The sequence below is a fragment of the Mastomys coucha genome, unplaced genomic scaffold, assembly GCF_008632895.1.
Source record: "Mastomys coucha isolate ucsf_1 unplaced genomic scaffold, UCSF_Mcou_1 pScaffold22, whole genome shotgun sequence".
Taxonomy (NCBI): domain Eukaryota; kingdom Metazoa; phylum Chordata; class Mammalia; order Rodentia; family Muridae; genus Mastomys; species Mastomys coucha.
In genome coordinates, this window is record NW_022196905.1 from 11213490 (window position 1) to 11231750 (window position 18261).

General features: G+C 45.5%; 1 protein-coding gene across 1 annotated transcript in view; it reads right to left on the reverse strand.

Annotated features, from left to right (window-relative positions):
- Positions 1–18261, reverse strand: part of Spred2 (sprouty related EVH1 domain containing 2) — a 108127-nt gene that overhangs the window by 4463 nt on the left and 85403 nt on the right. Inside the window, exons 3-5 of the mRNA XM_031342390.1 lie at positions 14062–14230; positions 11753–11817; positions 2065–2202 (exon numbers count right to left, since the gene is read on the reverse strand). Of these exons, the coding sequence (XP_031198250.1) occupies positions 2065–2202; positions 11753–11817; positions 14062–14230 (372 nt within the window). The remainder of the gene's footprint in view (positions 1–2064; positions 2203–11752; positions 11818–14061; positions 14231–18261) is intronic.

Here is an 18261-nt window from a genome sequence, read left to right on the forward strand (position 1 = left end):
TGTGTGTGTGTGTGTGTGTGTGTGTGTGTGTGTGTCTGTCTGTCTGTCTGTCTGTCTGTCTGTCTATCCATCCATCCATCTATCCCTTTTTGGAGATGTCCGAGGAGGACAGAAGAGGGAGTTAGATATCTTAGAACTGGAGTTAAAAGTAGTTGTGAGCCATCAGCTGTGGGTGCTAGGATGTAAATTTGGATCTTTTGCAAGGGCATCATGTTCTTAACCACTGAGACTTCTATCGGCCCTCGCTGATGCTTAAAAACAAAATTATAGCTGGATGTGGTAGTATGGCTTTGATCCTAGCACTTAGGAGACAGAGGCAGGCAAGATCTCTGTGAGTCCCAGGACCGCCAGGGCTACATTAATGAGACCTCATCTCAGGTTTCTTATTTAGTGGGTGTGCATTCCACAGCATACATGTAGAGATCAGAGAGTCATTCTACAGAGTTGGTTCTCTTGTTCTATCCTTTATGTGGATTCTGGGGATCAAACTCAGGTCTCTAGGCTTATTACTCAACAAGCACCTTTGCTGTAAGGGACGCCTCACTGGCCCTTAACAAAAGAAAAATATTTTTTAAAGAAAACAGCATACAAAGGTTCACTAGCTTGCACTGACATTAGCTTGCACTGACATTGTAATCTGATTGAAAAGACAGACGTGCAAATGCAAGAAAGATAAGCAGGTTCCAGATACTGATCAGATTTGACGAGAATAGAGGCCAGAGAGAGCCTTGTAGGGGGTTATCTTGACTAGGTAGGAAGATGAACCACACTCACTGTGGGCAGCACCATTCCCTAGGCAGGAATTCCCTAGGGAATGTATAAAAAGGTGAAAGTGACCTGAGTACAATTATTCTTTAGGTTGTAGATACAATATGACCAGGCACCTTAAGCCTGCTGCTTTTTCTACCATAATTGGCTCCCTTCTTCTCTCTCTTTTTTTTTTTTAAAAGGTATTTGTATCACACAACAATAACCTCCAAGTGCTAGGATTGCAGGCCTATGCCACCACACCTAGTTTTAAAATGAATATTTTGTTGTTGAATTTTTTTGTTAAGACAGAGCCTCCTATACTTCTAGCTCAACCTGGCTTGGAGCTCATCATGTAGCCCAGGCTGGCCTACCCAGGCCTCCCAAAATCAGAATTACAGGTGTATGCCACCATGCTCAGCTAATAAAAGAACATTTTAATGTCAAAATAATAGAAAGCACATAGTAAAACCATCATAAAACAGCTACAAAAAACAAAACAAAACAAAATCTCCCTGCCCAGTGCTTGCTTCTTCTCATTGCAAATTAGCCTAGAGGCCATGTAACCCACACAAGCACCAATGCATGGCCCATGATTTAACTCACACAGGCACCAATCCATGGCCCATGATTTAACCCACACAGACACCAATCCACGGCCCATGATTTAACCCACACAGGCACCAATCCACGGCCCATGATTTAACCCACACAGGCACCAATCCACGGCCCATGATTTAACCCACACAGGCACCAATCCATGGCCCATGATTTAACCCACACAGGCACCAATCCATGGCCCATGATTTAACCCACACAGGCACCAATCCATGGCTCATGATTTATTTGGGAACTTGTTCTACAAAACAGCCGCTCAGTAAATATTTGTTGAGTTACTGAATTCAGACTACAGCTACATCTCCCTGAGCAAGACTGGGCCTGGAGCCCGCAGGCCAGGGGCCCAAGCAGGAGTGGACATTCTTTTGCTCTGACTGGGGCCCTGAGCTTTCACAGCTGGGAGGCCCCTTGGAGGGAAGAACAGAGGGAGCCTAGCAGAATTCTTGCCTAGGACCCCCTCTCCCACTGGGCACTCCACAGGTCAAACTATGGATGCTCACACTCTGTCTTGTGGGGTGATTTGGAGTAAGTCAGATAGAGCACACACAGGGTGAGGCAAGGTGCCGGGTGAGGCTAAGCTGCTACCACCATGGGGAAGGGGAAAGTAGGTGGGCGGAAATAGCCTCGGGTGGAGGGCAGGGAGAAGGCTAGGGCAGAGCTATCCTTAATGCTTCCAGAGGCATGAAGTGTGCTGCTCACCTGGTCGGGGTGGTAAAGGTCCATGGGGTACGGGTCAAGGGTATAAATCCTCCGGTGCTCACAAGATGTGGGGGAGGAGATTGTCCTTGTATTCGGCTCCCTCTTCTGAGAGGAGTTAGAAGAACTGTCTGTAGCTGTCTGTTTGGAGAGAAGCAACAAACAGTTCATTAAAAAACAAAAAAAAAAAACAACAAGCCTTGCTCAGTAGGTAAAAGTACCTGGACCATGAGATGCTGCTTCTTAGAACCTACAGCATGTAAAGCGACTCCCAAAAGTTGTCCTCTGACCTTGTTTGCCACGATACACGAGTACACACGAGCATACATGCAACGAAAACTCACACGCATACACACAAACAAACGAACAAAAATACACAATCATGAAACACACAAGCTCTAACATTCACGAATCCAAACACTATCTGTTTTCCTGGCTGTGACATCTCTCTGGACCTTCCAATCCCTGTAATTTATTTTTAAGGATCTATTTATCTTTGAGACAGCGTCTGGTTGCATAGCCCTGGCAGGCCTGGGTTATATAGCCCAGACCCCTGCCTCTGCTTTCCCAGTGCTGGATTAAAGGTATGTGTTGGGGGCTGGAGAAAGGGTCTAGGGGTTGAGCACACTTGCTGTTTTTGCAGAAGACCCAGGTTCTCATCACTTATATTAGACAGCTTCTACTGCCTAAAACTCTAATTCTGGGGGAGCTGATGTTCTCTTCTGGCCTCCATGGGTCTAGCTTATTTCATGTTTAATAATGTGCGTGTGGCCAGGCAGTGGTGGTGCATTTCTGAGTATCCCAGCCTGGTCTACAGAGTGAGTTCCAGGACAGCTGGGGCTACACAGAGAAACCCTGTCTCGAAAAAACCAAAAAAACAAAAAAACAAAACAAAACAAACAAAAAAAAAAAAACCAAAAAAAAAAACCCAAAACAAAAACAAAAAAAACCCCAAAAAAACCAAAAAACAAAACAAAAAAAAGTGCATGTGAGTGGAGGTGCCCATGGAGACCAGCAGAGGGCACTGGACCCCTTGTAGTTTATAGGCAGGCAGTTATGAGCCAGCCACCTTAGCTGGGTGCTAGTAGTAGTAGGTGCTTTTAACCTTTGAGCCATCTCTCTGTGTCTGTTCCCCGTTCCAGCTCCCTACTCAGGCTTGGTTTTCTGACTTTACATCTCAAGTGCTGGGATTATAGAATATGAACCAACACTCCTAGTTTTCCAGTCTTGAGTTCATCTTAGACATGAGAATGACCAGACTGTCTCAGTGTGAAGCAGTTAGCTCAATGGTTGGAGAGGTCCAGCAGCAAGGCCTTGGAAAGCCAAGCTGGTTTTCTAAGATGTAAAAACAGTACTGAGACATGGGGGAAGCTAGATACTTGGCTCCTACCAGCCACTTTGCTGTGACTCAGCCTGGCTGATCGATTTGTGACCTTGGCTTCCAGACACTATGACAAAGATACATATATCAGGCGGAAATAAAAGCCCGCTCCTACCCACTCTTCCTTTTGAGACGGGGGTGGGGTGGGTGGTGGTGGTGGGGTATTGGGGTATTGTCTATGCAGCCCCGGCTGCCCTTTAACTCCCAGTGATTGGCCTTTTCCTGGTGAGGACAGAAAACTTAATAGGTCATTCTTGTAGGATCTTGGAAGCTAAGAATTCTGAGAGAAACATGGACAATGGAGGCCTGGTCCTTGGGGTTTCAGAGGGTTCTAGACTTGGGGTAGGGGGTGTTACTCTAATACTCTGGCTAAAAATGTGTGTGTGCTGGTTGATCATCAGGGCTCAAGAATCAACTCATCCACAAGAGATCAACACCACTGGGGTGAAAATGTGTTTCCCTGGAACAATGGAATGCTGATCAAGCTGGGGCTGAGAAAGCAACTGTGACTTACTGAGAGAAAACTGTTTCTTAGCTGGGTGCTGGTGGGACATGCCTTTAATCCCAACACCCGGGAGGCAGAGGTAGATAGCAGATCTCTGTGAGTTCAAGGCTAGCCTGGTCTTCAGATTGAGTTCCAAGGCAGCCAGGGCCACACAGAAAAACCCTGCCTCAACACACCAACAAACCCCTCCCCAAACCCTACTTCTTCAGAGCGAGTGCCCCGAGAGCTGGTCTGTAGGAGGCAGGCTGTATTCTGCACTTGGAGCTGAACTTGGCAAACAGTATGCGAGCATTGTCTAGGTAGTACTGGTTGAAGGCGTGAGGTTGTCAGACAGAGTAACTGAGGCTTGGCACAATGGGCAAGTGTCAGAGAGGCCATTGGAAGTGTAGCCTCAGTTGCTTTGGAGACCCTGGGATACCACATGTCAGGAGAGCAGCAGGTCTTAGTGGAGCCAGCATTAGACTATGGGACAAGCTGTGCTTGCTGCCAATGACAGAGCTGGAGAGATGGCACTCCCCAAGCTGGCTGGAGCCAGAAGGCTACATAATGACTAAGTCCCTGATGCTGGAGTCAAGCTACAGGATTTCTGAGTTACCTTGCTGGTTGTTTTTATTTTTATTTTTAAATCTAATTATTTTTATGCCCCAGATCTTCCCTTTGGAATAAGTATGAAACTTATTTTCAGTTTTTCAGGATCCCAGATCTTTTAAAAGTTATATTGTACTTTATATTGTGTTACTAACACAAGAAGATCTTGAGATAAGGTCACGGTTTAGAGCGGCAGGTTTGTGTGTCAGGTTGACGAGGGTGGAGTGCCCTAGTTAGTTTTAACTGTCAACTTTACAGGCCAGTCACCTGGAAAAGAAGTCTCATTTGAGGGACTGCCCAGATCAGACTGGCCTGTGGTCATGAATGTTGGGGATTGTTAACTGGCACAGGAGGGCTCAACCCACTGTGGGTGACCCTGTTCCCTGGGCAGCTGAGCCTGGGAGCAAGCCAGCAGACAGTATTTTTCTGTGGTTTCGGCTTCAAATTCTTGCTTGCACTCCCCCAACTTCCCTCAATGATGGGCTGTGATCTGGAAGCATGAGCCAAGTAAAAAAAAACTTTGCATCCTCTCATTTGCTTTTTTCTCATGGTGTTTACCACAGCAGTAGGGAGGAAACTACTGCAGAAGCAAGGTAAGAGAGACGACGAAGGCACAAATTCCGTCCAGTCTATCCTAGCACACAGATCTTGCAAAGTGATGATGTGGCAGGGGGATGTACCTCAGAACAAGGTCACCTCTCACCCCATGGCTGCCAGAGTGACGAGAAAGTACCATCATGCAAAGCATGCACGCACACACATAAGTGCGCAAGACCCTTAAGTATTCCAGTGACTTGTGTCACTGTCAACTCCAAGACCTGACCATCAATCAAGGCTGTTTCTAATCTGCCTTGCTCTTGGGTAGGTTTCAGTGAACTAACATACATGCTCTGACCTCGGACCTGAGGCTCTTGAGAAAGGCAGCTTTAGCAACAGATTTCCCAGCCGGCATTAGAGCCAATTCATTAATGTCTCTGCCTGGGGACTGGGCACACAATCGTCACCTGCACAGGTAACTTCAGAAACAATCTTACTTCCGAGTGCCATGGACACGATGACAAGACCCACTTAGTAAAAGAATGTCTAATTAAGACATGTAGAGCCTACAAAAGACATAAAACAACAGGAACTATATGCCTAACATGAGGCACTGGCCAGCAGAAACACAGTGGAGCGTTCTGTTAAGAGTAGTAGGGTCTTTTCTAGACTGGGTTGGTGTGATACTCTCTCTGAGAATTACTGGTATAAGATCTTAGTCAAGGTGGTCTCTTAACAGTTTTCATACCTATAAAATGAGGCTAAAATCTTTGAGGTTATTTTTAAAAAATGAAAGAAGGTATAAAATGTCTGCATTAGCTACTTCTCTCCTGCTGTGACACAACATCAGGACCAGGTAACATAAAAAACAAGAACACGGGCTGTAGAGATGGCTCAGTGGTTAAGAGCACCGACTGCTCTTCAGAGGACCTAAGTTCAATTCCCAGCAACCACATGGTGGCTCACAACCATCTGTAATGGGATCTGATGCCCTCTTCTGGTATGTCGGAAGAGAGCAATGGTGTACTCACATACATAAAATAAATAAATAAATAAATAAATCTTAAAAAAAAAAAAAAAAAACAAGAAAAACCAAGAACACTTAAGAGTTCACCTTTCAACTGAAAAGCAGGAAACGGAGAAATTCTGAGTCTCTCAAGACCCCGGATCCTGCTTCCAGTGACACGCTTCCTCAGCAGTGCCACACCTCCTAAGACTTACAAACTTCCGAGGAACTGGGGACCAAGTAATTAAAAGCCTGAGACTTATGGGGGACATCTCATTCAAACCAATCCACTTCACTCTCCCTCCCCCTGCCCCGTAACTCATGGCCATATCATAACGTAAAATGCATTTATCTCAACTTCCAAAGTTCCACCGCCTCCACTACTCTCAGCACTGTTGTCTTCCAAGCTCTTACTGGAAAGGCTCAAAAGCTTTGCCTAGGGCATCCAACCAACTTTTTTAGTCCAAAGTTCCAAAGTCCTCCAAGACACCGCATGGTCAGGCCCGGGTGCTGACTTCTGGATTAGCTATTGTCCTACGGCTGTCGTAAACACCGTGACCAATGTAGCTTATAAAAACTTCCACAGATTTTCTCTCATCACCCATGTCTTCTTCACTGGCTCCAAACCCCTTGCCTCTGAGCTGCAGGGGTCCAGAAGGAAACCAGCCGGAGAGCAAACCCGATAAATGTGTTCATGCTGGTAGCCCAATAGACAGGCTTCCTCAAGATGGGCCAGTCGCCACATGCCACAAAAGTGACTTCGGCAAATCCCACCGAACACAAGTCTCTCAGCTGGGAAGTGACAAAAGATATCACCAAAGGGACAAAAGAAAAGCTGACTTTTAGCAATGCTATCACCAAAGGTTAGATTCTTTGTTGTTGGAGAAAGAAGCCAAGCCCTCACACAAGCTAGTGAGTACTCAGCCAGGGAGCTGCTGTTTTCAACTCTTAATAATGGCTCAGTGCATAAGGGTGCTTGCTGCCATAGTTGGATCCCTGAAACAGATATAGTGGAGAGAACCGAGTCCCACAAGTTGTCTCTGATTCCCGCCATCTGTGAGTGCACATGCATACACACACACACACACACACACACACACACACACACACACACACACACACAGTAAAAAAAAAATCCAAGAATTAGAACGAACGACAGAATTTCACAGGCAGAGCAGCAGCTAGTCAAGGGTTTCTGGTGAGGCCTCTGACAGGAAAGACGCGGACAGGCACGGGCTTGAATACAGGCTTGAAATAGAGGGGAGCCTGGGGGCGGGGAGAGCAGACAATGTTGGCAAACATCAACAGTGTGTGCACAAGCAGGTATCTTCCTGTGGAAAGACGACCTTGGTTTCTCATTTTGAGAAGTAAAAAGGACAGGTTGGCCCCCAGGATAACTCTGACAGTTGGGAAAGTGTTCCGGCAAAGTCGGGTCAATGCTCTGTGAGCCCACAAGGCCACATGACCCCTCCATAGGCAGCTAAGTGTGTGCTCCTTTATCCAGGTCTACTCCATGTATGTGACTACCTTCTATTGATAAAACAGAGTACCTGAGGCTGGATGCTTTAGTCCAAAAATCACAGAGCTGCACTGGGTAGGCTCTGGGGAGGGCCCCACCTTTGAAGATTATAATGGTAGAGACCAACCATGGTCTCACAAGAAGAGCACCAGTCTCTTCTGAGGGGCGCCTCCTCAGCCTCCTACCAGGCCCCATTTCCAAAAGTTCCCACCAACTCTCAACACTTCCATCCTAAGCAGTAACATGTGAACCCTTGGTGGGGTGGGGGACACACTCCAACAGGTGTCCCCAGTGTGTAAGTAAGGTACAGATCAGTGTGTAAGTTTGTGTTCTCTTAAGTACCCACAGTGTCTATAGCATCCTGTTTCCTCCAAGTCCCAAGGAATGCTGAGAACCAAGGAAACCTCTGGCCCCAGTGGCAGAGACAGAAAGCATGCGTGCTTGAACTCTCCAGTTATAACTATGAGGGATTCCCAGACGCATATGGTCGCTTCTGAAAAAAAAAAAAATCCTAATTCTCAAGAATCAGAAGAGGGGGATGCTTAGCAGTATTTACACCCTCTCTGATAAGAATCCCATTTGTTTTCCGAAAAAAGTTTCAGAACGATGTACCTACTCAGGAGGCAGCTGACTACTGGGGCTGTAAAGCGCAGCTTGTTTCCTTGGCTCACACTTCAGACACCATTACTGTCTTGGGACAGAATGTGTTGCAGTAAATGGGAAACTGGCATGTCAGCCCCCACCACTCTCTCATCTTTCTACAGTCAACAGTCTCAGAATAAAGATGGGCTTGTTATAAATAGGCCCATGTTTGCAAATAGGCAAGTGACCCCATAAACCAGGTCTACATGGAATGCAATCTGTTAAGGATGCCCCTCTCCGGAGTCTTTCCCCAGAGCAGTGTATGAATCCCTGCAGCTTAAAGGACAAATGGAGCCGATCCTGGCATCTGTCACCCTTCCCTTCCCACCCTCGCCTTTGCCTATAAATCACTTCTGGCAGGTAGCTGGGAAGCAGCTGTGAATTACGATTTTGCTCTAGAGCACAGGAAACCACCTTTAACCTGCCTGCTGTTGTCTGTCTCCCCAAATGTGACAAAAGAACAGATGTAAGCAACCTGCCAACTGCTGAGACGATCTGCTGGGAGCTCTAGAGGAAGCCTGTGTAGAGCCACATCCACCAGCAGCGCAGAGGAAGGACCACCAAGTCCATTTCCTGACAGCCCCACACACAATGGTTCTGTCGTGTCCGGACCATGATGCTCCACAGCTCCCACTCCTGACTCAGCCTTTGGACCCAGGGTTCCCTCGACCAGGTTCCTTTGAAAATCCTACGTAAATGTCAGTGACATCCTGTTCAGCCACCAGTCACGGTGAGGAGTTTTCTGAGCACTTGTCTTCTGTGTAGACTGGACTACCTTCCACAGTCTGCCCTCTGCCTAGCTTAGGCTTCTTGTGGGTCAAACTCCATTCCCTACGCCTCGCTGTTGGCCTGTGACCACTGGTGCTCTCCTTACACACCTATACAGTCCCTTACACACCTATACAGTCCCTTACACACCTATACAGTCCCAAAGCAGTGTCTCTCCCACTGATGGCCACAAAGCGTAAATGCAGAGAAACAAATTTAATCAACTGCTCCCAATATTTTAAGATGTGAAGTTAAAACAAACAAAAAACAGCTTACAAAAGGGAGTCTTGGAACCACTGGGTAATTATAAAGGAGATATTAGACGCCATTATGAAATCTTAGTGCTGTCCTTGTAGATGAGGCCTTGTTACATTTAAAAACTGTCACTCAACTTTATCTGCTGTTTCATTTTTGGTTTACGAACAAAACTGACTTATAGGTACTGAGATTTCCTATATATTCTCTGCCTCACACTATGCAGCCTCTCCTATTAGCAACATTGCCCACTAGACTGTGTTGTTAAAAAATCAATAAACTGGGGCTGGCCAGATGGCTCAGCAGTTAAGAGCACTGACTGCTCTTCCGAAGGCCCCGAGTTCAAATTCCAGCAACCACATGGTGGCTCACAACCATCTGCAATGTGATGTGATACCCTCTTCTGCTGTATCTGAAGACAGCTACAGTGTACTTAGGTATAATAATAATAAATAAATCTTTAAAAAAAACATCAATAAGCTGTCCAGGTGTGCTGGTGCCCTCAATCCTAGCACTAGGAGGCAGAGGAGAGACAGGTGGATCTCTATAAGTTCAAGGCCAGCCTAGACTACAAAGCAAGTTCCAGGTCAGCCAGGGCTACGAAGTAAAACCCTTTCACAAACAAACAAACAAACAAACAAACCACCAACCAAGCCAAAATACAAAAACAAAATCTCAACTACAAAACCAGCATGTTATCCCCCAGGATCTCAGTTTTCCTTATGGCCCAGTGTGGCTGTTATATATTCTGTGGGTTTGGACAGATGTCTAATGACTACTATCAGAATAGACTGGCCACTCTAACATTCACCTCTGTGGATGCTCTTGATTATTATTTTTTTAAAAAGGATGCAAGATAAATATGGGCTAGAGGGATGGTTCAGTGGGCAAGTATGCTTTTCCAGAGGGTGGGAATGTGATTCCCAGCATCCACATCGGGTGGCTACCAACCATAACTATAGCCCAGCAGACAGGATTTCATCTTCTGGCATCCAAATACATGTAGTGTCCATGCACATGCACACACATATGCACAGACAAACATATATACATAAAAATCAACCAAGCAGTAAGAGTATAGGAGAATTTACATTGAACTGGATCCATAAAAAATTTCTCTGTGTGTACATGGGCCCTTGTGTGTGTGTGTGTGTATTTGGCACTCTTATGATTAATACTCATCGTTAGCCTGTGAGATGACAGTTTGCCAGAAAAGTGCTTGTCATGCAAGCATAGAAACCCAGGTTCGATCCCTCAGATCCCACCTAAATTAAAGGTAGTGGGATAAAGTAGAATCCACATTGTGGCACCCATGACCACCTTCACAGTACGCACAGATACTAACACAATAACAAATAAAATTTAAAAGTAATACACTGAATGTCAACTTAACAGGCTCTAGTAAAAGACTGACTGTACATAGGAGCTAGCCTCTGGCTGTACCTGAGAAATATTATCTTCATCATGTTAATGAGATGGGTCAATCCACCCTACATCATATTCCCAGGCCGGGGTCCTGGGCTTAACAAAAAGATGAAGCCAGCTGCGCAGCGGCACCCACGGCTCTCTGCCTCTGTCTCTCGGTGGCAGATGCAACGTGACTCCCTGTCTCCAGCGTGTCACCATGACTTTCCCGCTACAATGGCCTACACCAACCTGTACACCAGAGTGACCCTCTCTTTTGTAAGCCGTTTTCCCTAGGATACTTTGCTTAAAGCAGAGTCACAGGAATAGAGCTAACAGATACAGATGGAGCCGGAGTGCTGGGGAGACAGACCTGCTGAATCTAGGTGCTGTGTACGAGGAGGCACTATACCATTCTTTAGATGTTTCACCCCCAAAAGGAAATGAAATAGGACAAGACCAGAAAGTATAGCATGAAGGCGAGCTTCCAGGATCCACTGATGTATATCCACCCACTGCGCCAAGCACAGGGGATGAGCAAACAACTGTCTTCAGAAGCACAGGATTCCCATGGAAAAGGAAGTGGAGTAATTATGTTTTCCCAGTTACATCTCATCAACTGAAGCGTTAGCTACATGCTAACCTGACATCAGGCTTTCAATGTCTGCATGTGGACTCACTTGCTAGTGTGTGTGTGTGTGCACACGTGTGTGTGTGTGTATGTGTGTGTGCCCCGCTTTGGCTTTCCTTTTAGCAAGTGTGTTCATAGAAGATAGCCAATTCTCCTGGTCTGCCTGGGACTATCATGGGCAAACCAGAGGAGATGCCCCCCTAGAGTGCCAGGAGCCTTAGCACCTGAACTTTGATGGTCTGGGAGTGTGTACACTGCTGGGCTGCATGGTGGACCGCATCATGGCAACGATGAGCGAGGGGGGGATCAAGACCAGAACATGAAAAGCAGGGATGACAGAGTTGTCTGTAATAGCCACACAGCAACTGTAAATGTCGCACCGCGAAGAGGTCCGCAACGGGCGACGTCTCTGATAGTCATCACATCATTCGAACCAAGGGGCAGGGGAAACTCACTGTGAAAACGTCGTCGTCTCCAAGCTCAGCTTCATTGTGGAGAGTGGAAGAGGAGGTTGTTGAACCTGAAAAGACAAGAACGTAAAGAAATCAATCAAGCTGTGGGGACTTGACCTCGATCGTTTAAAAAGCTGAAAGTCTGGTGGCACGTTTTCCTATCCTCTAGTCCTGAGAGTGAACCCAGAACCCATGCACACTAGGCAGGGCATCTACCGCTGAGTCACATCCGCAGCCTTTAAAAGATGGCAGAACCAGCGACTGACCCCCTAGAGCCTTGTGTACTCCCTACCACTGAACTCTCCCCAGACTTACTTTTCAGTCCACGGACCACAACACATTATCCATGGGAACTCAATGCTGTAATTCATTCCTCCTGGCTGTAGCCATGATGCCCCCTAAACTAACTTTGCATGCTGTGGTTCCCAGCACAGAGGCTGGAGAAGAAACAATAGAGGAGGTGAGGAGAGCTTGCCCACCCCGACGAAGGGCTCACATCAGCCCCAGTGACCTCAAGGTCACAGCAGAGTAGGGGAAAAGCTGAAGACCTCTCACTTAGACCCGTGAGCCTAGGAGAAGCTGGGCTTTGTTTCCTTGATAAGGAAGTTTCTACTGATAAAGACATCCTGACTAACTAGCTCACCCTGGTTCTGGATTCAGCCACTGCGCTGTCTCTGGCCACACTCCAGCCACCTGGCTTTGCTTTTCCAGGTCAAAATTAAGGTTTCTGCTAGAAAATCCAGCTAATCACATCATGAGATAATCTGGTGATTCAAATGCAACTTTCTTCTCTCACCTCTTTATCTAGAATGCAATTCAGTGCAATAACCCCCACCTCTTCTCCCACTGACAGGAGCCAGTAATGTGGGGGTCAATTCAATTGCTGTATCTATCCCCTTCTCCCACTAACAGGAGATGGTAATATGGGGGTCAGTTCAATAGATACACCTAAAGAGAAACTTAGTCTTTATAAAAACATATAAAATTGTGTGTGTGTGTGTGTGTGCGCACGCATGCACACACACATACAAGCACATGACAACAAAAAGGCCATGGCATCCATGTGGTTAGAGGACAATTTGTGGGGTCTGTCCTTTCTTTATCCTATATGGGTCCCAGGAGTCAAACTCAAGTTGTCAGGCTCGACAGCAAGCGCCTTCACCCACTAAACCATCTCCCTAGCTCACAGCTCATTTCCTAAGCAAAGGAAACAGTTTTGGAGACCATTTCTTCCAATTCTGACTCTGGTGTTCCCATGCCTCAGGGTCCCTGCACCATGAATCCTGATTTGTAACTGAAATCTGAGAGCTGGTATAAAGATGTGTGCCTTAACACCCAGTACTTTATCCATTTTTAAAATTTAAATATTAATTTGAAATAGTACAAGAATCCTTAAAAATAAAGAAATAAGGGACTGGTGAGATGGCTCAGCGGATAAGAGCAGTGACTGCTCTTCCAAAGGTCCCGAGTTCAAATCCGAGCAACCACATGGTGGCTCACAACCACCCATAATGAGATCTGACACCCTCTTCTGGTGTGTCTGAAGACAGCTACAGTGTACTTATTTATAATAATAAATAAATCTTTAAAAAAAATAAAGAAATAAGAATCCTATTATTTATTGTTTGATGTACATTTGCATAAAAGTAATTAATTCTTACTGTGTATAGTTCCAGCTTGTTAACCTATATATTCAAATCACAGGTGTGGCTTAAAATTTTTTTTTTAAATTAAAAAATATGTATGTGTATGGGTGTTTTATTAGCATGTAAGTCTGTGGACCATATGTGTACATTGCCTGTGGAGGCCAGAAAAAGGTGTTGCATCCCTTGGAACTTGGGTTATTGGTGGTTGTTAGCCAACTTTTGGGTGTAGGTAGTGTTAGAAACCTAACCTAGGTCCTCTTGCAAGAGCAGCCACTGCTCTTAAGACACTGAGCCATCTCTCCAGCTCCGGCTTATATTCCTCTAATGGAGCCCTTCATGTTACAGATCAGCTACTTAAAGGACACAGTAAATATCCCAAAGGCAGCTATAGCCCTGCGTCCCATTCTACGGGTGAAACAGGTGAAGCCCACCCACGTGGAGACCCAGAGTTGCTTAGTACACTCTCAACCAGCTAGGCCACTCAAGCTGAAGCCCCTACCCCAAAACTGCTACTTGGGGTGCTTGGAAAAAGTGTTGTCATCTGATGACCTTCTCATGGCCCCGAGCCCTCCTACAAACAAGCCACCAATACAAGATGGCAGACGGTTGAATGAAAGGTAATCTGGAACATTCCACAGTCCCACTAAGTGGCAGCAAATCCAGTACCTTCGATAAGGTCTTCAATGGCTTTTCTCACGCCCCTGTCAAAGGCTCGTGCGTCTGCAGGACTTTGGAAAGTAAGACCAAACTTCCTGTTATCAACCTTCCAATGATGAAACGTCGGATTGGCTTTGGTGTAGACCAAGTCCTTTCTGACATAGCATTCCAATACCACCTAAAGGATCGAAACACAGGCTGGTTACTCGTGCGACAGTGCCTGCTGTGAACCCAATGGAGAACCATCACTGATGGCAATAGACCCCTGGTCTCCATGTGTGCACCTCTCCACCTGGAATCATCAGCTGACCCACTGACACCACTGTGCTGCTCCCTCTTCCCACACCACCCCTCTTCCTTCTGTCCCCACAGTGCTGGAGGTCTGCACTGCTGCATACCTTCCCTACCGGTCCCAGTGGGTGTCTGTCTCCCTGTGTCAGTCAATACAACAAGCCGGGAATGAGTTCATCTCTCCCAACGTTCTCCTATCTGGTAATGCCAACCCTTGTCTGCCCATTCTCCTCAGCTCAGAACTCCTGGGGTTATTTTCACCTTCTGCTTCTCTGTCCCCTGCACCATTAGTCACCAAGCCCATTTCCTGTGTCTTCCAAAGTGTTTAGTCCCAAGGCTCTCTTCTGATGGTATTATTATCAACTGTACATTAGGATTATCAGCACTACTCCATGTTCCTAATGACTAAGTCTAAGACTTGATCTTTATAATAAACCTAGTGTTGTTTTACCTAAGATGGGGGCAACAGCAATGAGAAGAATGTGGTCTGAAAACACTAAGAAAGTCAACAGCTCACACTCATGCCCCAGGACATTTACACAGTTCTCCCCATACTCACACTTACTCAATACTTGGTTTAATATTCTCTAATAGTTTCTTATGTATTAACCTTGATCCCATAATTAGTTGGCAAGATATATCGTAACTGTCCATCTAATTCAGAACTCTTGGTGACAGACACCAGCGTTTATATCATATCACAGAAGAGAAGCTTTGCAATCAGGCAAATATCAGCTTCACGTTCTCCTTAGTAACAATCTCAAACTGTATTTATTCCCATAGCTCTGTTACAAACACCAAAGAGATTTTGCTGGTTTTTACGCCTGGATCTTGTTTTGCAAAGCTCTGACATTAACACGTGTGAACTTGTTAATCTATGCCAAGTGAAGGGCAAGGGTAAGGCTTATGTAAATTTGGGTATATCTAGATTAAAGAACAGTGCAAATTTCAAGAATATATCAAAGCAAAAGGAAATGATACTGCCTATAAATACTCTTTGAATTAATAACAATATTCAATTGGCTTATCAACAACAGCACTGAGTTTAACTTTATAACAGTATTGAAAGGGGACAGTCCCTCACAGTTCTATTTATGATTAAATTGCTTACTGTGGTCATTTTCCCTAAGAATAGCACAAGTACTAAATGCCAGCCCAGCCTCATTCCAAACTGAGCAAGTCCAAATGATCAAGGCTTTAATTAACAAATGCCATCCATTTTAGAATCTAAATAAACGGTTCAATTCAAAGTCTCAAGTTATTATCATTACTATTTTACCTTATATTTGTTTTTTGCCAACAAAGAGACTCAGTTTTCCCATATTTTCCAAATGAGAAAAAAAAAAGTCTTTGTTATCATTTCTCCTCCCTGCCACCCGCCCCAGGTTGTCCAGACTAGCTTTGAACTCTCCATGTAGCTGAATATGACTTTCCAAATCCTCCTGCATGCTGGGATTACAGCTTGTGTCACTGCACCTGATTCATGCCGTGCGAGGTATGGAACCCACAACTTTGCACATGCTAGGGGAAAACCCTGGCAGCACCAGCTTTGAGTTGGCTAATGCACATGAATGCAAGGGAGCCCAGCCATTTGCTTCTTCTACTCCTTATACAGTATCTTCTCAAACTTGTCACCTACCATCACAGTGGGCGGAGCCCCAGCCTCTTGTGGCTGCTTCACATATATACAGAAGTTTGTATTTCAGTATAGCCATCCTTATAAAGTGCTTCTGCAACTTGTCCTCTGTTTTTCTTAAAAGTATGTCTTGGGAGGTGAGGGGCGGGAAGAGTTGGAGAGATGCTTTCCAGCATCTCTGTGGTGGCTCACAACTCCAATTCTAGGAGATCTGACACCATCTTCTAACCTCCATGGGCACCAGGCACACATGCAAATGGCAAAAGACTCATAAACAGGAAATATTTTTTTAAAAATTATGTCTCCAGGATTTTGTGCACGAGTGCACATCTATGCAGTTCAGTGGAAAAGCATACATTTAATATGCCAAGGGCCCTATATTTGATTTCTAGCACCAAAATAAGAGAGACAGAGAGAGAGAGACAGAGAGAGACAGAGAACACCAAACAAAGAACCTAGACATTTTAGGAGGTTCAATGGCTGTGTGTTGTTCCTCTATTCAGATGTGAATTTATCCAACCATGGTTCATACAAATGGCCCCTTTAACAAACAACACTACCATCTACACTGTTAAACCTAACTAGTTCCCCAGGTTTGGCCTGTGTCACCCTGGGATCCTCCCTAATCCCCAGCCCCTTTCTGGGAATCTGAAACGAGAGTATCATACAAACATTTTTGCCATCTTCTCTCTGTGTGGAGATTTCTGCAGGTGAGGGATGGGGGTGTAACCACCATACAGCAATATGAATATGGTAGCCTGGTGGCTCGGAGCTGCTTAAGGCCACCACCGAGCACAATGCTAGTTTTATTTACTCACTAATGCCCTTTATCCTCTATTTCACGGCATGAGAGCAAATACACACGACATCAGCTTCTGTATACTCAGCCTTCTGTCACACAGTGCCTTGGTAGCAGCAATGTAGAAAACCTGGCTTGCACAGGTGCACAGCTGGCACAGGCTGGGGGTTCTAAGTCTTCCCTCTTCCAACCAGGGAAGCAGGATAATTGGTTAGTGTGATGTCTAGCTGTGATCTGAATTCCTTCATAGGCACAAATAATTCCATCCCCCTCTTTTGGGACAGGGTCTCTCATATAGCCCAAGTTAGCCTTGGATTCCATAATAGCTGACCTCGAACTCGTGATCTCCCTGACTCCATGTCTCAAGTGATTACAGGTAGATTGTATTTGTTCTATCTGTAAATCACCATTTTTATTAGAAGACCAACCAAGGACGGAGGATGATTAATTGAGTATTTGGCAGAGCTTTTCTTGAAAATGAGCAAAGAAAATAACTTTGCCACCTCCAAGGAAATAACTGCAGTCTCACACTTTTAATAAAAGGATCTGAACTTCCAAGCTAAAACAAAAATCAGAATGTTGGACAGTTTGCCAATAGTTAAATGCTTTTTTGAATTTGGCTTTATTATTGTTTCACTTCATATGTATGGGTGTTTTGTCTGCATGCATGTCTCTGTGTACCACATGTCAGATCCTCTGGGACTGGAATTACAAGGTAACAAACTGCCATATGAGTGTTGGGAATTGAACCCAGGTCTTCTCCGTTGAGTCATGTGTCCTCTGACTTTCAAATATGCATTGTGTCATGTGTGCAGGCATCACACACATGTGTGTGAGAGTGTGTGCATGTGTGTGTGTGCTCGAGTGTGTGCACATGTGCACTGGGGCTGTGGACCAGCTACAGTAGCACATGACTGTAATCTAGCACTGGAGAGGTTGGTGTCTGAAGACTGTAAGTTCAAAGCCAGTAATGGCTATGTAATGAGACCTTGCGTCAAAGGACAAAGGGCTGGGGCTGCAACTCAATCCTTGTGCCTTTCTACCCACGAAGAAAATAAAACTAAAAGAAATGTCTTTCTTTTATACCATAGGATAAAATGTGTCACCATTCGGAAGACCAGACTAACCCCAGAAAACCCCGTGTTCTCTTCTCCAGGCAACCAACTCAAGATGCTACAGTCAGGTATGAGTAAGGCGTTCACTCAAGGAGAAGGACTAAATTACAGGCTTTCATGGAAGGGAGCATTCAAAAAAAGCGTGGGCTGTGGATATAGCTCAGTTGAAGAATGCCTTATCAACAAGCCCTGGGTCCCCAGCATCAAATAAAGTGGGCATGGCAGCACAAGTTTATAATCTTGGGAGATGGAAGCAGGAGGATCAAAAATTCAAGGTCGCCGGGCAGTGGTGGCGCACATCTTTAATCCCAGCACTTGGGAGGCAGAGGCGGGTGGATCTCTGAGTTCGAGGCCAGCCTGGTCTACAG